Raw genomic sequence first — 16,635 nt, 5'->3', positions numbered from 1 at the left:
TGTATGTGTATATATATATATAGTGGATTTACCAAGTGAAGTTGTTGTTGAAAACAATTTAAGTTGCCTTTCCAATTTAGTATTTCCTTGATTCCAGAAGTGCTTAAGTGAAAATTAGCAATCTAGGAATTTGGAAGAGGCTCTAAAACTAGGGTAGTAGTGAGGCTACTCTGAGCATCTAGTGGGTACAAGATGGTAAGACAAAGTATCTAAATTATAATTAATAAAAAATAATAAATATTCAAATAACAAACAGTTGTATTAATTATTCATCTCAGGAAATGGCAAAAAGTCATTACTCTTAACTTTTTCCTAGTTGCTTACCAATCCCAAAATGTAAAGATCATTAGCAATGAATGCAAGATATCCAACACTGTTAAAGCTTTAAAAACAAATGAGTGTTCAATTTAGTTTTACAAAGAATGAGTCACTAAAAAATATATTTATACCAACATAAAAATAAGCACTTCTCACTTATACATATGACCAACACAAACCATAGACAAAAAAATTCAACTATTTTATATTATTCATTCCTTAATGACAGTATTTATCAATCGATACAATTTTATACCTTACTAACACGTAGTTATTATCATTTGGTTTTCCACTGTAGTGGTGAAAATTAGTTTTTTTTCAAGGCAATGAATGCTAAGTGTATTAGGCTAATTATAAATAGTGTATACAAGACACTATGTTTAGAAAAAGATACAAGGTTTTCAAAGACAATCTCTTTTTGCAACCATTTGGTGTGCAACTGAGTTATGCATACAGTAGGCTGGCTCAAGTGAATGTAAACATTATTAGATATACTTGAATATCTCCACAGGTTAATGCATTTATTTGAAATATATTTCAGAATAAGCATTATGACTAACTTTAAACAACAATATATTTGACCATTTTAACATTCAAGGTTAGAAAAGCAATATTACGTACGACACCAAAATTATATATTTTTTTGTGGTCAAGTTACTTCTTACAGCTGACTTTAATGATATTTTTTTTCTTAACTATTATATATTTATATATATATATTCCCCCCCCCCCAATTAATTCTAGTATTCTAATGGTTTCAAGTCATCAACAACACTAGTGCCAGAGAATGTAAGAGGAAGATTTCAGGGTGAAAAACTATATTCATGTATCTTTCAGAGCATGCACAATACAAGGCAGTCTTGGTTGCTTATGTAACATTATCACCTTAATGCTCTTCTCTTTAACTACAAAATATACAATTAAATGTGTCTTTAACCATGTAATCTACATTCAAATGTTTCTATGTAGTGAACAATCACTGTTTTAACTTCGTAGTACACGTTCAAATGTGTCTTGAACTATGTAGAATACATAAAAATGTCTCTATGTATTGCACAATCAAATGTCTCTGTTTGCTTGTTTTGTGAATTTCCTACAAAGCTGCTTAGGGGCTATCTACACTAGCAGTCCTTAATATTGAAGTGGTTGACTAGAAGGAAGGCAGCTAGTCAACATCACCTACAATGCAACTCTATCATTCAAAAATGGGATTACCTATCACATTATCATTCCCCCTGTCCCCCCAGCTGAAAGGGTATGTTTAGTAATAAGATTAAAAAACAATAAAAAACATTCTACATCCATTATACAGCCCCAATCATAATATAGACCATTAATGATATTTAATACAATTTTTTACACTCAAGTAGTGCCTGTAAAATTATATTTTCATACATTTCAGCATTGTAAGAAGTTATCTGTATTTGCTTTAGGTAATGTACTGACATAGGTATATGAGATACTCACATTGCATAACTTCATCAACTTTTAAAGAAAATGTAGAAGAAAAATGAAAATTTCTCTAGCTGGGAACAATAACTTGTAAAAAGAACTTTAATTTTCTCTGTCTTTTTCAAAATTTAATAATATTATCTGATAATATTCCATCTTTGAAATTTCATTTAAGCATATTCATGAAGTATTCTTTAATATTTTCTATTTATATCTAATTGCCAAGTTCCTAATACGGGCAGTTTACATGCAATTTTCAACTTGAAATCCATTAATTTCAAAAGATGTTTTAATATTTAGCATAACTTACCATTTCCAACCTAGAATTTTTATTTTATTTTTCTGTTTTTATAAATCAGTGAATTGTAAAAGTATGATTAATACTCAAAACTGTCATACATCCCTATCTTTTTACAAATTGTTTTATATAAAATAGAAACAAAGATCAAGCACCACTCACATGCGACCCCGACAATACAATCTTTTATGTAACTCCAGAATCAAGGGTCCAATGCTCTCTCTTGGAAGCCTCTTAACTGTGTTTAATATCATAGTTTCATCATCTCTGTACAGAACACTCTGAAATGTGAATGATATGGACATTGCAGGTTATGTTCATCAGATCTTTCAATAGTACACAAAAACCTACTCTAAGTACTATTATTTCATTTCAGGATATTTGATTTTGAAATTAGAATATAATAACCTGTATAACAGTAACAAAATACCAGTTTTACAGAAATTTAAATTACCTAAAATCAAGTAAATTACTTAGGTCCCTAGTGCAAAGATGTTTTGTTCACTAGAGGGGAGAAAAAAGATAGTAGTTGATTATTAACAGTAGAAAAAAACTTATTTTTAAACATGTGTTCTTCTTTTTTTTATGTCAGTTGTGAATTAGACTGATATAAGACAGAGAGAGAGGAGAATGAACTGTGGATTACTTTAGTAAATTAACTAATTTAAATTTATTTACCTTTTTCACAAGTTACATTATGAAAATGGTATAAATATGACCGATGTTTTAATAAAGAATAGTATTTTCTTTTTGTTAAGCACAAAGCTACACAATGAGCTATCTGTGCTGTGGCCATTGTGAGTATCAAAACCTGATTTTTAGTAATAAAAAATCTCGAGACTTACCACTGAGCTAGAAAGAGGCAAAAGCATAATCACTCAGAAGTTTTGGGTGAATGAATGACAGTACTAAAGACAATTCACAAAATTCAACTGAAGTTTGCCTAAGTTACTTGATAACATTCCATAAAAAACAAGAGAATGGACTTGGCCAGAGAAAAGTAAATATAAAAAGCAACAGTATTAAAAGGTGACTCAGAAATGGACACATCACTCGAATATTCCAACATCAAGAAAATGCTCAACAGCAGAAAGAAGTGGAATATCAACTTTGCCACGAAGGATTTTGAGATTCTATGACTAAAAAAGCCATATACTGAAGTATACTCTTAATCTTAAGAAAATAACTCATAATAAATTTAAACAATCAGACCACAGATGCTGGAATAATTGCCAACAGATCATCAAATATGAAGCAGTTGTTTTCCATCACTCGTGTCACTTGCACTTCACAGTTTTGGGCCAGGCAGTTCCTTAAAATTCAGCTTTACATTTTATTTAATAGCACTGCTTCTTTTCATGTTACACATTTCTCTGAATAAAGCCAATAGCAATTGGAAATATAGTTCTTATTGTTACATCATTTTTCAATTTGTGATGTTATCTTATGAACTTGTTATGGAATAGTTCTACATTGTTTTAAATTTTATATTATTTTTATATTTTACTTACACACACACACCTGTTGTAAATCAACTACAGATGCAAACTGAGTCTTTAAGTACCTTCATTATCTTTTTTTTTTCATGAACTGCTTGAATCAAATAAAAAACAAATAGGCTTACTTGTTTTCCTACTTTTTAAAAATTTGGTTACAAGGATATTTATTCATAATTATTAGGGAATATTACAGCCATATTTTTCTAAACTACTTTTAATAATGGGATATAATTTTGCAAATTTATCCTTCTTTTTTGTGCATATGTATGTGTTTCAGCATTCATTTACTTACAATCCAAACTGAAAGCTAGGATATTATAAAAATTACTACTTCTCTGATATATTTACTCAGTTTATGTAATGTTCATTATATAGTGGCAGTGATATTAATATTGACTTTGCACGAATATCTAAATACTAAGTTAAAATGCACTATATTTTCTTTAAAAATAACCCATTTCTACACTCATTTAGATGATGTAAATATGAAAGTTTTAAGATGGAAAAAAAAAGCATTTTTATTCTTAACATGAAAATCAGAGAAAACATACCTTTAGCAAAAATACTTCATTGAAAATCAGAATTTGTGTATATCTGTTTACTAAAAACTTATGACATTTCATGAAGATATATTGAGTAAATTCAGAATTATAGAAGTTATAGTAGACATTAATTTTAATAAGAAAGTAAAAATTTATATGCATAGAAAATAGTTTAGTCTACTCCGATGTTACCAAGTCATTTATTGCTTATAAACACATATCAACAAGAACAATATTGATTATATCACTTTTTTTTGCATTACTCACTCACTAATTTGAAGCTTATGCTCTACTTACATTTAGTAGTTTTGAATCTTTGCTCTGAAGACCTTGAAGCAATAGGTGAACCATATTATCAGCTCTTGGAGTGCCTTTAGAACTACTTGTTTCAGGAAGTTTTTCAAGATGTAAGGCATTTAGTCTCTCTTCCATGGGTAACTGCACCAAACAAAAGCAATTTGCATCGTTAAAAGCAAGAATAACATGGTATAGTTATTAAAAATATTAACAAAAACATATTGCATAGAGTAGTGAAATGAAAAAGTAAAATATTTCCCACAGACTACAATTCTATATATACTTGTACAGAATTTAAATGAAAATTTGAATTGTACTCAATTTATATATTTTATGATACAGTTTGAAACTGCTAATGCTTTTTTAGTATGCAAGATGATTTTTAGTAACCTCACTTAATATAATATTCCTTGATAAAATAAAAAACAACAATAACTTTTAACTACAATTTTTACGTCATGATTGGATTGAAAGCAACACCTATGTCAGTGTTCTATTCCGTAGTATAAAGAAGTGTGTGTGTGTATATATATATACACACATACATTTTAAAAAACTTGTCATGATATTCAAATATTCTACAAGCAAGTCCTTTGTTCAAGATATCTGTTATTCTACCACTAAATAATAAAAGTTAGTAAAAACTAAAATAGATACTAAGTACAAAAATCATTAACAATAAGAACAAAATGGTAATAAATTTGTATTACTTCATTACTATTAGCTAATTCACGTTTTCTTTTCCCGAGAGAAAGATCTCCATCTTCTATTGGTCCAGCAGGTACCATGTGATCTGGAGCTAGATACTTGACTACTTTACCTTTTTCTGGTTGTTTTAACTACAGAAATAAAAAAGAAGTTATCCCTTTAATAAAGTTCAGAGTAAATATTAAAAAAAGGAATATAAATAATAACAAAAACAAACAGGAACAATTACAGACAAAAATTTTTAAAATAAGATTACAGATGAAACAGAGGAATAAACACAAAGTAGATTAAATCTATTTAGAATAAAAAGGTAATACAAAATGACCCCACCTTAAAAGAAAGAAAGGAAGGTAAAAACATAAAATAACATTTTAAGCGAAACAATACAAAGTTTCTAGAAAAAAGTGAAGGCTGGAAATACTGGTTTTAAATTAATACCATTAAGGTGTTATTAAAATCAAAAATAACTGTAGCTTAATAGTAAACTCAAAAACAACAATGATCAGGGGAATCCATCAGCCTCTTTGAAACTACACACTGCTCTAAATCAAGTAAATGACTGTACTATCTGTGTTCTGCCCACAATTGGTATCAAAACTCAACTTATAGCATTATAAGCTGACTTACTGCTGAGTCACCATGACTGGACTCAAAGAGTTTCTTAAAGGATGATATTGACTATCATGAACAACCTTAAGTAGGAGCAAGCAGTATAAGCACACTGTTTCCCACACTAGCAGCATACAGACATAGCTAACGTCAGCTTATGTCATTGACAGAGATCAGTTTACAGTTATCTTGTATTAAATCCTTATTACATATTAGAGTTAACCACGTGACCTTAAAATTTCAGCAAATCTTGCTCAATTTCAGCTATTTATTGTAGAATCTTTTAAATTATTTCTGTTGAGCTTTTAATTCTCAACCTGCCTCCTGCATATGAAGGATGTGCTGTGCCATATGTATGTGTGTGCGAGGTCTATATATATATATATATATATATACACATAATAAACACAAACACGTATGGGAAGGCTGCATGTTTTAAATAAATAAATCCATTATACAGTGTTGTTGTTTTATTATAGAGTTGAACAATGAAACAAAAACCGACTCAGTAGACTGAATGGAGTTGTTGCATTTAGATTTAAAGTAATTAAATGTAAAAACATGAAATGGCTATAAACAAAACATATATCTGTGCACAAAATTTTTTTTATATAAACACTTTGCCTTTTCAGATAATCACCATCTTTGACTAACATATTGAGATTTTTTCTTCATCAAACCCTGGATAAAGCAACATTATAAAATAGTTCAATTTTAAAATTATGGTATCAAGAAGTACAAAAATTTACTCTTATCATTTGTTGTTATTTCACTTATTTATCTTTTTCCTTCCATAATTGTATCAACATTTTCTTACTTTCCTCTAAAGTGTCAACAAAGCATCGGATCCAATACCACCTTTAATTAAAATAGTGTAATATTCTATTCTCCTAGTGTACAAAGCATATTTAAACTTTAGGCTTAATTTTTAATTTTTAGGTGCCTTTACTGAGACAGCTGAAAATGTATAATAGTTATAAAATAGTGAATTTTTTAAATTATGGTACCAAAAACTGTAAAAATAAACTGTATTTGTGTGTGTGTGTGTCTAAATTGCATTTGTATATCATCTTACACCTAGAATTATTCTCTTTTGCTCAATGTGTTAGCTGTAGAGCATTGAAAAATTAATAAAGTTGTAACAGTGTCTATTAAGGCTATTTGCCTATTTAAACTTTAGGCCTAACTGCTGATGGTACTGCATTATTTATAAGCCATAAAAAAGCAAAAAAATTAACTTAATGTGTTTCCTTGCATGTTTTTATATGTCACTGAAGTAACTGTCTCTAAAGTTAATGTTATATATGTCATAGTTTTGCACTCATATAAAACAATGCACATTAAATGTCATTCACTTTTGCACTCATATAAACTTAAAAGTACCACTGTGAAATTAGCCAACAGGAATATTGGGTTTCCACGTTAGCTGTGTTACATATTAGAATTCCAAATAGCCTGAAATTGAGTTAACTGATAAATTCAAATTTAGTAGTTAAATTGTTCTTTGGATTTAGTAGTTAACTAAAAGCCAATATATAGTCAGTTTGATATTTGCCAACAAGACTGATACTCACAGTTCTCTTTTTTAACACAAATATGTTTTAATACACACACAACAATATAATTTACAACAGTTATTACAAATAATTTATAAACAAAAGTTTCACAAACTTACAAGCAATATAAAGTCTTCTTTCTAGTCTTGTACTTCTTCGATATCTTATCGAGGGTTCATGTTGAGCGAGTTAATTACGAGTTGATATAGGTACAATTCGCTTAATGGGAAGTTAGCTAGCTTTGCCCTTCGTTATTTATTTGCCGCACATGCAGAGTTTTCCAAGATAAATTTATATAATGTTTTCATGAAAATACTAATGTCCGATGAGAATCCATCGAAGTTAAATGATATGTAATGTTCAAACTTTGTAAAGGTTCCTGGTAAAATATCTGAAGTTTTCCGATTGGTAAGCATTATATGAATCACAGTTATAGCTTCCAAAGTTTATAGAACACTAATAATAGATACTCTTTCTGATGCGCCACATTGGTTATATTAATAGGAGTAGGGAGTCTTTCTAGGAAATTCAGATATACGTAATAATACTGTGCTACATTTAAGTGTTTATGTACACACACATATATCACTGATTCTTACTCTTGAGAATCTTCTACAACTTTGGAGAATAGGCGGGAATTTGCAATACATGTAATAAAGATATAATAACAAATTTGTTACAGCTAGCACACATGGACTGACTGATACAGTTCTTTTAACTATAAAGATTCTGATATAAAAACTTAAAGAGGCTAATTTTCCCATTCCTGATGCTATCAACACCACTTATGACACTATAAAAATGCAAGTACAGGAAAGCTGTACAGGATGAGCATGTGTAAAAGTATGCAAACTATACTAATTCCTTGACTACAGGCTAAGTGCATTGCACCTACCAGTGACTACATGATAAGTACATTGCTCCTACTACATAACCACCAACAAAAATCATGAGATTAGTCATACTAGAACAATAAATAATGCATACATATCTTCATGAAATTTTGCAGACTATCAGTAAACATAAGGTTTTTACAAACAAAAAATCAGATTATTCAACCACGTGTTTTGATTAAAGATTTGCTTGTGAATTTTTGCTTCCAAAATTTTGGCTATCCAAAATGATTTTGATACTTAAAAATACTTTTCGTCTTTTATATTTATTAATTCATTTGCTTTACTGACTTTTGAACAGTGTTTAACTAATAATCCTACCACACAAGTTGTAAGTCATGCAGCTCATATTACTGTACTGAATAGCATACACCTGGCCTACAAAGTACACATCTCTTACTCTTCTTAGTCTTAGAACTAGCATACCAGTATTTTGTTAAATACAATGCCATTTCAGTGATGATATATTACACGTGTATATTACTATTTATATAAAATTTGTTAAATTTCAGTTATTTTTTATCAAAACATAGAACAGTAAGTAAAAAATATATGGGAAACAAGGACCTTTACTACCTACGATGTTATGAAGTTTTTTTTTGTACTTGTGTCGTACTTGTTAAGCCTTGTCCAATTTTTGTAGATTTTATGTGTGCATTTTGGAAAACCAAAAAATTATGAATTACTATAGTGATACCACAAAAATCCATTGTAATTTATCAGGCTTCTTAACTAAGCAGTATTTGGGTCTAAAAAAATCTCATTTCTGTTTGGTATATCACCTTGATCATCACACTTCATACTCTCCAACAGTTATCAGCACTTTTCCACATACTTTAAGAAGATTGACAGGATTATATAGTTCATAATGATCACTTTCAATTGGTTATAAACATGTATTTAAGGGAAGAAGACATAGGTAAAAAAAGTATTTTCAAATGGTAGGTTCACTAAATATAATGATATCTCAGCAAACAGATACTAGTGACACTCTAGTTTGTCAATATTGGTAATTTGAGTTTCTAATTTGTTAAAAACTGTAGACATGATGATGATGTAACCCATGTGACACACAAAAATATATATTTAAAAATGTTTTTACATTTACTTTTGAATAACGAAATTAAATAATGTATTATATTAAAATTTGAATTATAAATCACAATTTGATGCCATATTTATTGACATACATTCATAAAATAGTAGTCTAATAAAACTTTGAATGTAAGTCTACAAAACATGACAACATGCTCTGACCCCTAACTGTATGGAAATAATTAAGGTCCCAGTCAGGCATGGTAGTTGAGTAAGGAGGCTGGTGAAGAAAAAAGTAACAGAACACAGTGGAGAGGACAGAAAAAGAAAACACCCTGGGGTAACAGGAAAGATGAAATGTCATGGACAATACTGCCCAATAACCAGCAATGGTGGAGATCAACAAACCGTGGTTAAATAACTAGATAAAAAAAAGGTAGAAAGGTGGTTCACAGTTGGACGACTAGGAGAAAAGGAGTGGCAGATGGACCAACGATGAAAGACCCATCACTTTCATTGATAGACAGACATACAGGAAGGGCAACACGAATGTGACAAGAAAAATGCTACACAATTGGAGAGTATAGCCTGATGGGCAAGAGCCCAGACAAATCTCCAATGTGAAGATTGACGGATGATATCCCTTGATGAAAAAGGGATGTGAGAGGTTGAAGCAATAGATAGGGGACATTGGGTAGAGGAAGGAGGGTCTGGATGCTAATCAAAGAAGCAGAGGATACAAGGCTAAGCTGGCCAAAGAGATGCAAACAGTAAGACCTGACAAGAAGTGTCACATATCAAGGTAAGGATTTGAGGGATAAGGTGAAGAAGAGCATAGGCATATAGAAAAAGAGGATACCAGTCCTGGCTGAGTGCAATGACAACCAGAGCCATAGGATGAGGAACAGGGAACCAGAAGAGAGGAAGAGTTAAGAAGAATAGCAAAGGTATCTATGAGAGGTATGACCAACTAAGAACAAACCCAATAAAGTACTTGGAGGTGGAGAAACCACCCTATTTGTAGAATGCAGTGTGGACAAACAAAGTGGTCTGCCACCAGGTTCATAGCTCCTGGCACATGACAGACAACAAGAGTAGGCGTAATGTCCAAAAGCAAAGGGTCCTGGAATGGGTGCGCCCTCGATGGTTGATGTAAAAAACAATAGTGGAATTGTCAGAAAAGATCACGATCAAGTGATCCACTAGTAGGGGCATGAAATGTGAACATGCCCAAAAAACAGTGATAAGTTTCAGCACATTGATGAGAAGGGAATGCTTTTTCTGCATCCAAATGCCAGAAGTCATGTTGTCATTTAGAGAAACACCCCAACTTGAGAGGGAAAAGTTGGTGAATAAATGAAGATCCAGTCCAGGGATGGTGGTAAGGTAACATCTGAGGTGGTGTTGGCATGGTCCAATCACCATGACAATTCCTTGAGTATAGAAGAGAGGAGGGAAGATTCATAATTGAGAACAGTGGATCCCAAAAGGGAATCCACTTGTGCTGAATTATCCATTAAAGGAGATGCATGTGTGCACATTGCAAAGGAATAAGGGGTTCCCCAAAAATGAAAGAACCTGTCGTGCGGGATAAGAAGAAAAGGTGCAAATCTTGGTGACCAGATACTGCATAGCTCATAAACAAAGGGGAGAAGAGTGAGCTTGGTTTAGTTCAGAGTTGAAAAAGACACAAAAAAAACTAACATCAATTTAAATTGTTTGTGAGGTTTAATTGTGTAACTTTGTAGAAAAATATCAGAATAAACAACATAGCCATGTGTTTTCTAACATAGATGTAACATGTAAACTTCAATAAAATGAAAGAAGGACTGGGGAAATTTCCTTTTGTTTTAGCCATGTTTTCAACCCGTGTGCCAAGTACAAACTGTTGCAATAAAATGTCCTTTTTGCCTGCAGGCAGTGTACACAGTCAGGGACAAGTGGTCACTCTATTGCATTGGTTACTATTTTATTAGTCAATACCAAGCATTGTCCCATAACCAATACTGAACATTCACAAGCAGTACAGAGAAAATAAATGAGGGGATAAAATAACAATGAGCTATCTCTAAAAATATAGCTCTAAATGGTAATTATTATAGTTTATTGATGTAAAATCATGATATGATCATGGAATATTTCAAAAGAAAGAGTAGTTGGTAAAGGGATAGCCAATGGTCAGAAAATAGGAAGCAAAGAGTAGTACAATAGCACAAATATAGTTGGGAGGTAGTTTCAACAAAGAGACAGGGGAAAACTGATTATATAAAAATGAATAATAAGATAAAAAAAGGATATAAGGAACCTGGCCAAAAAACAATCATAAAAAACTAACTGCCATATTCTGAATCACTTTTCACAAACTGAGATTTGTCTAACACTCATTCTGAAAAATTTCATGAAAAGTTATAACAATAAAAGAATTAGCATTTTTTTAGACCTTGTATGCTGTAATGTTTGATAGTTTTTATTCCACAGGTATTCTATCAATGCATGATTATAGAGATCTGTAGAATCCTTATATAGTTTACAAAAATTTTACATAAACACTGAAGAGCCTTTATGTTTAAGCGCAAATGAAAGTTTGTAAGGTGATATATAACAAATATTTAGGAAAATCTAAATTAAAATTGTTGTCACATCGGATATTAAAGTTTTATAACTAAATAGTCTTGGTTTTTCTACTGTCATCAACAAAGATAAGCTAGAATACATTTAGAAATCTGATTTTATATTTTCAACTAACATTTAATGTCATTGTTTACTAACCTTTATCAGTATGATTGTGTATGTGTGTATGTATGTATATATATGTATATCCTAAGTACAGTAGTAGGAATGAGCCAGATGTAAGTATGTTCAAACAGGTAGGCAGTAGCACTGCATATGTAGGGATGGCCCAGACTGTTCATTGAAATGGTATTTTAAATATCTCCTCAATAGCTCTTCAGAACTTTGCAATACAGTGTTTCCTTTTATAACAATATCTATATAATAACTGAGTCATAAGTTCTGTAAATGTCATAGCAAAAAGTCATAATTTCTTGTTCTTTTTTATTACATTGTAGCTCAAAAACAATGGTGTGTACAAATTTCACTGAGGTGACATCATTTCAGATGGAGTATCTGCTTTTATAAATATTATCTTGTACGTATATAAAACAGATGATGCACTACTTTGGGCTTATAATTAGATTTGAGAGTAGGTTGGTAGAGATATAGATGAATAATAAAATCAAATCAGAGATGCCCGTGCCCCACGCTTTGTATTGCTGGCACACAAGAATATAGGTAACAATTGAAGAAATAAACTTTTCAAAAAGGAAGTAAATGTAGGGATGGTATTTGCATCATCCCTACATAATAACCCAAGCAATAATTAACATAGAGCACTTGTACATGTATATATAATGACAAAGCTGTGACTCGTCTTATGCACCAGATAATCATTACAAGAATTTGTTTTTTCTTTCATAACTTTTTAAAAAATAACCTATAAGACAGTATCCCTTCCTACTGATCTAAATGTGTAATTATGAATGCAAACAAAATTATTAAAAAAAAAATACACTAATAAATTGTTTATCCCTGTGATGATACCAGGTAGAAGTGCAGAACTCTTTATAAGTGAAAACATTCAGACACCATTATGGTAATTGGCAACCTGAAAATTTCGAGCTGGCTGCCATCTATGATATTTTATGTGAACTAAGCCTTAATGCATTTTCTATGGGCATTTTTTAGTTCCTCTCTCTTATAAAAAATGTATTATTTAATAAGATTTAACATTTTAAAAGTAAATCATCAACGTAATTGAAGTGGATAACCTTTTAGATTTGAGTCTACTTGTGACTGGTTTTACTTTATATCATAAAATTATTACAAAATGGAATGTTTACATAAAAAAACATTGAAAAAATATTACACTATAAAACCAAAAATGATTAACCACTCAGATACGATGGAGAGTAATTATATACAAAACATTGAATACTTTAACCATATAATTTTTATGCATTAATTGAATTTCATGTTTAGAAAGTAACTTTTTTTAAATTCATTTAATAAAAAACTGTTAATAAATGGCCTAATTTCAACCTGTACTTAAATCTTTAGTTTCTTTACTATTCCAAGTTGTTATTTTTTTAGAACATTTTATTTACCAATCTTGAAAAATGCACATGGAGCATCATCCTTTCAATACTTGGTAAGAAAACCTTAAGTTAATTTTTTGGCAATATATAGAACTGACAAGGGGTAAGTCACACAGGTGAAAAAGTCTGTAATTTTACAGCCAAGACACTGATTTCTTAACATGCATTTTCAAACTGGTCTATGATTTTTACTGCTTTCTCTTTTGTATTATATTTTTTCAGGTGTCATGAAGGAAAAAAAAAAAGGTTTTTGAACATCCTACACATGCTTAACATTTGCCACATCATTCCTACAGTGAAGAATCTTACAAAAATTTAAATAGGTTATAGAGAAAAAATAAACATTATTAATATTCTAATGTCTTGGTAAATTTCTGTAATTCAGGTGTAGGTCAGTTGAAAGAAATAAGGATTTTCAATAGTGATGAATGTCAAACATACTGTGTTTGTCATATTTGCTACAACATTACACTGTCAGTTATACATTATCAATGAGTAAAGGCAAGCAGTCCTTTAGGCAAGATTTCAAACAAATTATTCAAGTCTGTAAAAAACTAAAATGGCAGCAGCTACAATTTTGTACTGAAAAAATGAGCTCTGTTCTGTAGCATCTCAAACTTCATTTTCTAATTTATTAAAATATGCATTTCAAAACTTAAATTAAAGTAAAAATATGTGATAACTATTAATCCAAAATGTAGATTTTACCTTAGTAACATCAGTTTCCACTGTCACTATGGTTTTAGCAGGATCCTGTCGTACCAACCAGGTCTCTGGCTTACAGTCTCCTAAAAACTAAACAACAGAAAATTTAAAATGTTGTGAAATAAAACTTTAATAAATAAAAACATAAATAATAATAATGACACCATTTATTTTTGACTACCAATACTGTGGCAAGTCTTCTGACTTGCAATGCTAAAATCAGGGGTTCAATTCCCCTTGATGGACAAAGCAAATAGCCTGATGTGACTTTGCTACAAGAAAACACACACACTGTGCCTAAGTATTAATTACCAAAGTATTTTTAATATCAAAATAATGATAGCAAGCTTTTACATAGAAATAAATATTTTAAAGTATTTTCTAGTTTATAAAACTAATACTTACCAACTTTTCAAATGTTGGCTTGATAAAGTTACCATGAGCAATCAAAACAGACGATTTAGCAGATGCAAATACGTGGGCAGCAAGAATTGGAATAGGTTTAGGTTTCTCTATCCCATCTTCGCTTCCTTCAGAAGCTATCTGTACTGTGGATTTGGGAGTAAGAGGTTTCTTGCATTTCCTAGTATTATTAAAGGTAGAAATTGATGTACGTGGAAACAATTTGCAAATACTTTATTTTTTATTTTTAAATCAATTGCACAAATATATATCTTAATTAGATTTTGCAATTAATATACATATTATGGTAAATACAACACATTGTCAAAATTGTATGAATAAACCATTATGTCAACTAGCTTTTCTAGCTATCACAGTTTTTTTTGACAAAATTTCTTATTAGCTCAGGAATATCGCAACACTGACCTATTTAATGACTCAGATACATTTATAATAGTGAAAGCTCAAAACCTGGAAAATAAAGAAGCATTTTACTGTGTATGGTTATAGTTTATGAAATACAGAATGATTAGCATCTAATACTTCTATGAAATTCATTTAGGTTTAGCATAATCTATGTATTCTGATTATATGATAAAGTAATGAATAAATAAACAAAAGTTATTTTTATATATATATATATATATATATATATATATATACACACACACACACCCATCATACCAATAAAGCAATAGATACTTCAGAGAAATCCATAACAAATTATTAAAATTATGTGTGATAAAAGAGCAGATGTTTTGAAATATTATTTCTTTTGATTTGAGAAATCATGGTAATAAACAAAAAATTGTACTGATCAAGTTTCACAATGAATGGAAAGAATCACTTAAGGCTTTCTTAGTGTTAATGTTTTCAGGAAATTCTCCATATTAATTACTTAAAATCTTAAAAATGACAAGATATTTGTAAATACATAGAAAACTTACCCATTTAATTGATGCTCAAAAACACACAGTGCACCATTCATCATAACTACAGATAATGTAATGGGCTAAAAAAAAAAGGCAATTATTTACATTTTTTAAAATAATTGTAGATGGTTCAATGTTTAAGTACTGAAATAAAACAATTATAAAATTTCAAATTAGAAAAAAAAGTCATGCCCACCTTTTTAATATAGTATAACAAGTGTTTAAACAACTTTCGTAACTATGACAAAATCATGTAATAAAAGAAATATAGTATTGAAGCAGTATTGTTTCTCATCAATCCAAATGAAGAAGCAATGTATGGTTTAAGTCAACACCAGCCTTTATAGCCAAACAGAAAAACAAAAAAACTATTTCAAACATCTGAGAAGAATCAATCCTCACTGGACAACAACAATAAAAAAAGACACAATGTGCAGTTTTAAGTCAGCATAAATAATCTCTCACAGGTTAAATCACAGAGAGAAGCAATATATAGTTGTGGGTTTTGCTTATGCTTAAGCATAACCAACTGATAATCAATTATTAATTGGTTACTGGAAGCAGGTGAACAGTTAAAACAGTCCTATGAATTAGGTCATCAAGATATTAATGTTGCTTTTTTTTTACATTAAAAAACCTGAACTACTTATATATCAAAACAAAACATTTATTAAATGAAATAGGCTCCATTATTATCAATGATGCTTTTTCAATCTTACAATCAGGTTGTTAATGCTCTCATTAAAGAAATCACTTGCATATGTTTTCCCATTAAGATGGTGTTGCAGCGAACGAAAAAGATGGTAATCTGTTGGTGACATATCTGGAGAATATGGTGGGTGGGGAGAATATCCCAACCCAACTCCATAATCGTGTTCCATCAAACGTGCCACATCTGGACGTGCATTGTCGTGGTGAAGAAGAACACCTTTCTGATTGACTAGTGAAGGACATTTCTGATGAAGGGCTTGATTTAAATGTTCCAGTTGCTGGCTATAGATCTCTGCATTGAGAAAGTTCAATGTGGATTGAGGAGTTCGAAATGAATTACTCCTTTGATGTCTCACCAAATGTAAAGTATCACTTTCTGCGGATGGAGTCCAGGTTTTTGGGTTGGAAGAAGTTTTTGTCTAGGACTGAGCCATTGTTTTAGGAAATTAATATTAATGCTATACCAAAAATGTTCACGTGCCACAAGAAATGAAGCAACTTTCACACGTTGGAAATGAAGATCA

At 30.5% G+C, this 16,635-nt stretch overlaps 1 protein-coding gene across 1 annotated transcript in view; it reads right to left on the bottom strand.

The window, feature by feature from the left end:
• LOC106464914 (WD repeat-containing protein 43-like) overlaps nt 1-16,635 on the bottom strand; it is a 62,270-nt gene that overhangs the window by 10,539 nt on the left and 35,096 nt on the right. The window contains exons 7-12 of the mRNA XM_013925086.2: nt 15,416-15,480; nt 14,472-14,649; nt 14,070-14,156; nt 5,117-5,245; nt 4,407-4,547; nt 2,231-2,349 (exon numbers count right to left, since the gene is read on the bottom strand). Of these exons, the coding sequence (XP_013780540.1) occupies nt 2,231-2,349; nt 4,407-4,547; nt 5,117-5,245; nt 14,070-14,156; nt 14,472-14,649; nt 15,416-15,480 (719 nt within the window). The remainder of the gene's footprint in view (nt 1-2,230; nt 2,350-4,406; nt 4,548-5,116; nt 5,246-14,069; nt 14,157-14,471; nt 14,650-15,415; nt 15,481-16,635) is intronic.

Source organism: Limulus polyphemus, unplaced genomic scaffold (assembly GCF_000517525.1).
Source record: "Limulus polyphemus unplaced genomic scaffold, Limulus_polyphemus-2.1.2 Scaffold1780, whole genome shotgun sequence".
Lineage (NCBI taxonomy): Eukaryota > Metazoa > Arthropoda > Merostomata > Xiphosura > Limulidae > Limulus > Limulus polyphemus.
The sequence above is the reverse complement of the archived record's forward strand: the minus strand, read 5'-3'. Positions and strand labels throughout refer to the sequence as shown.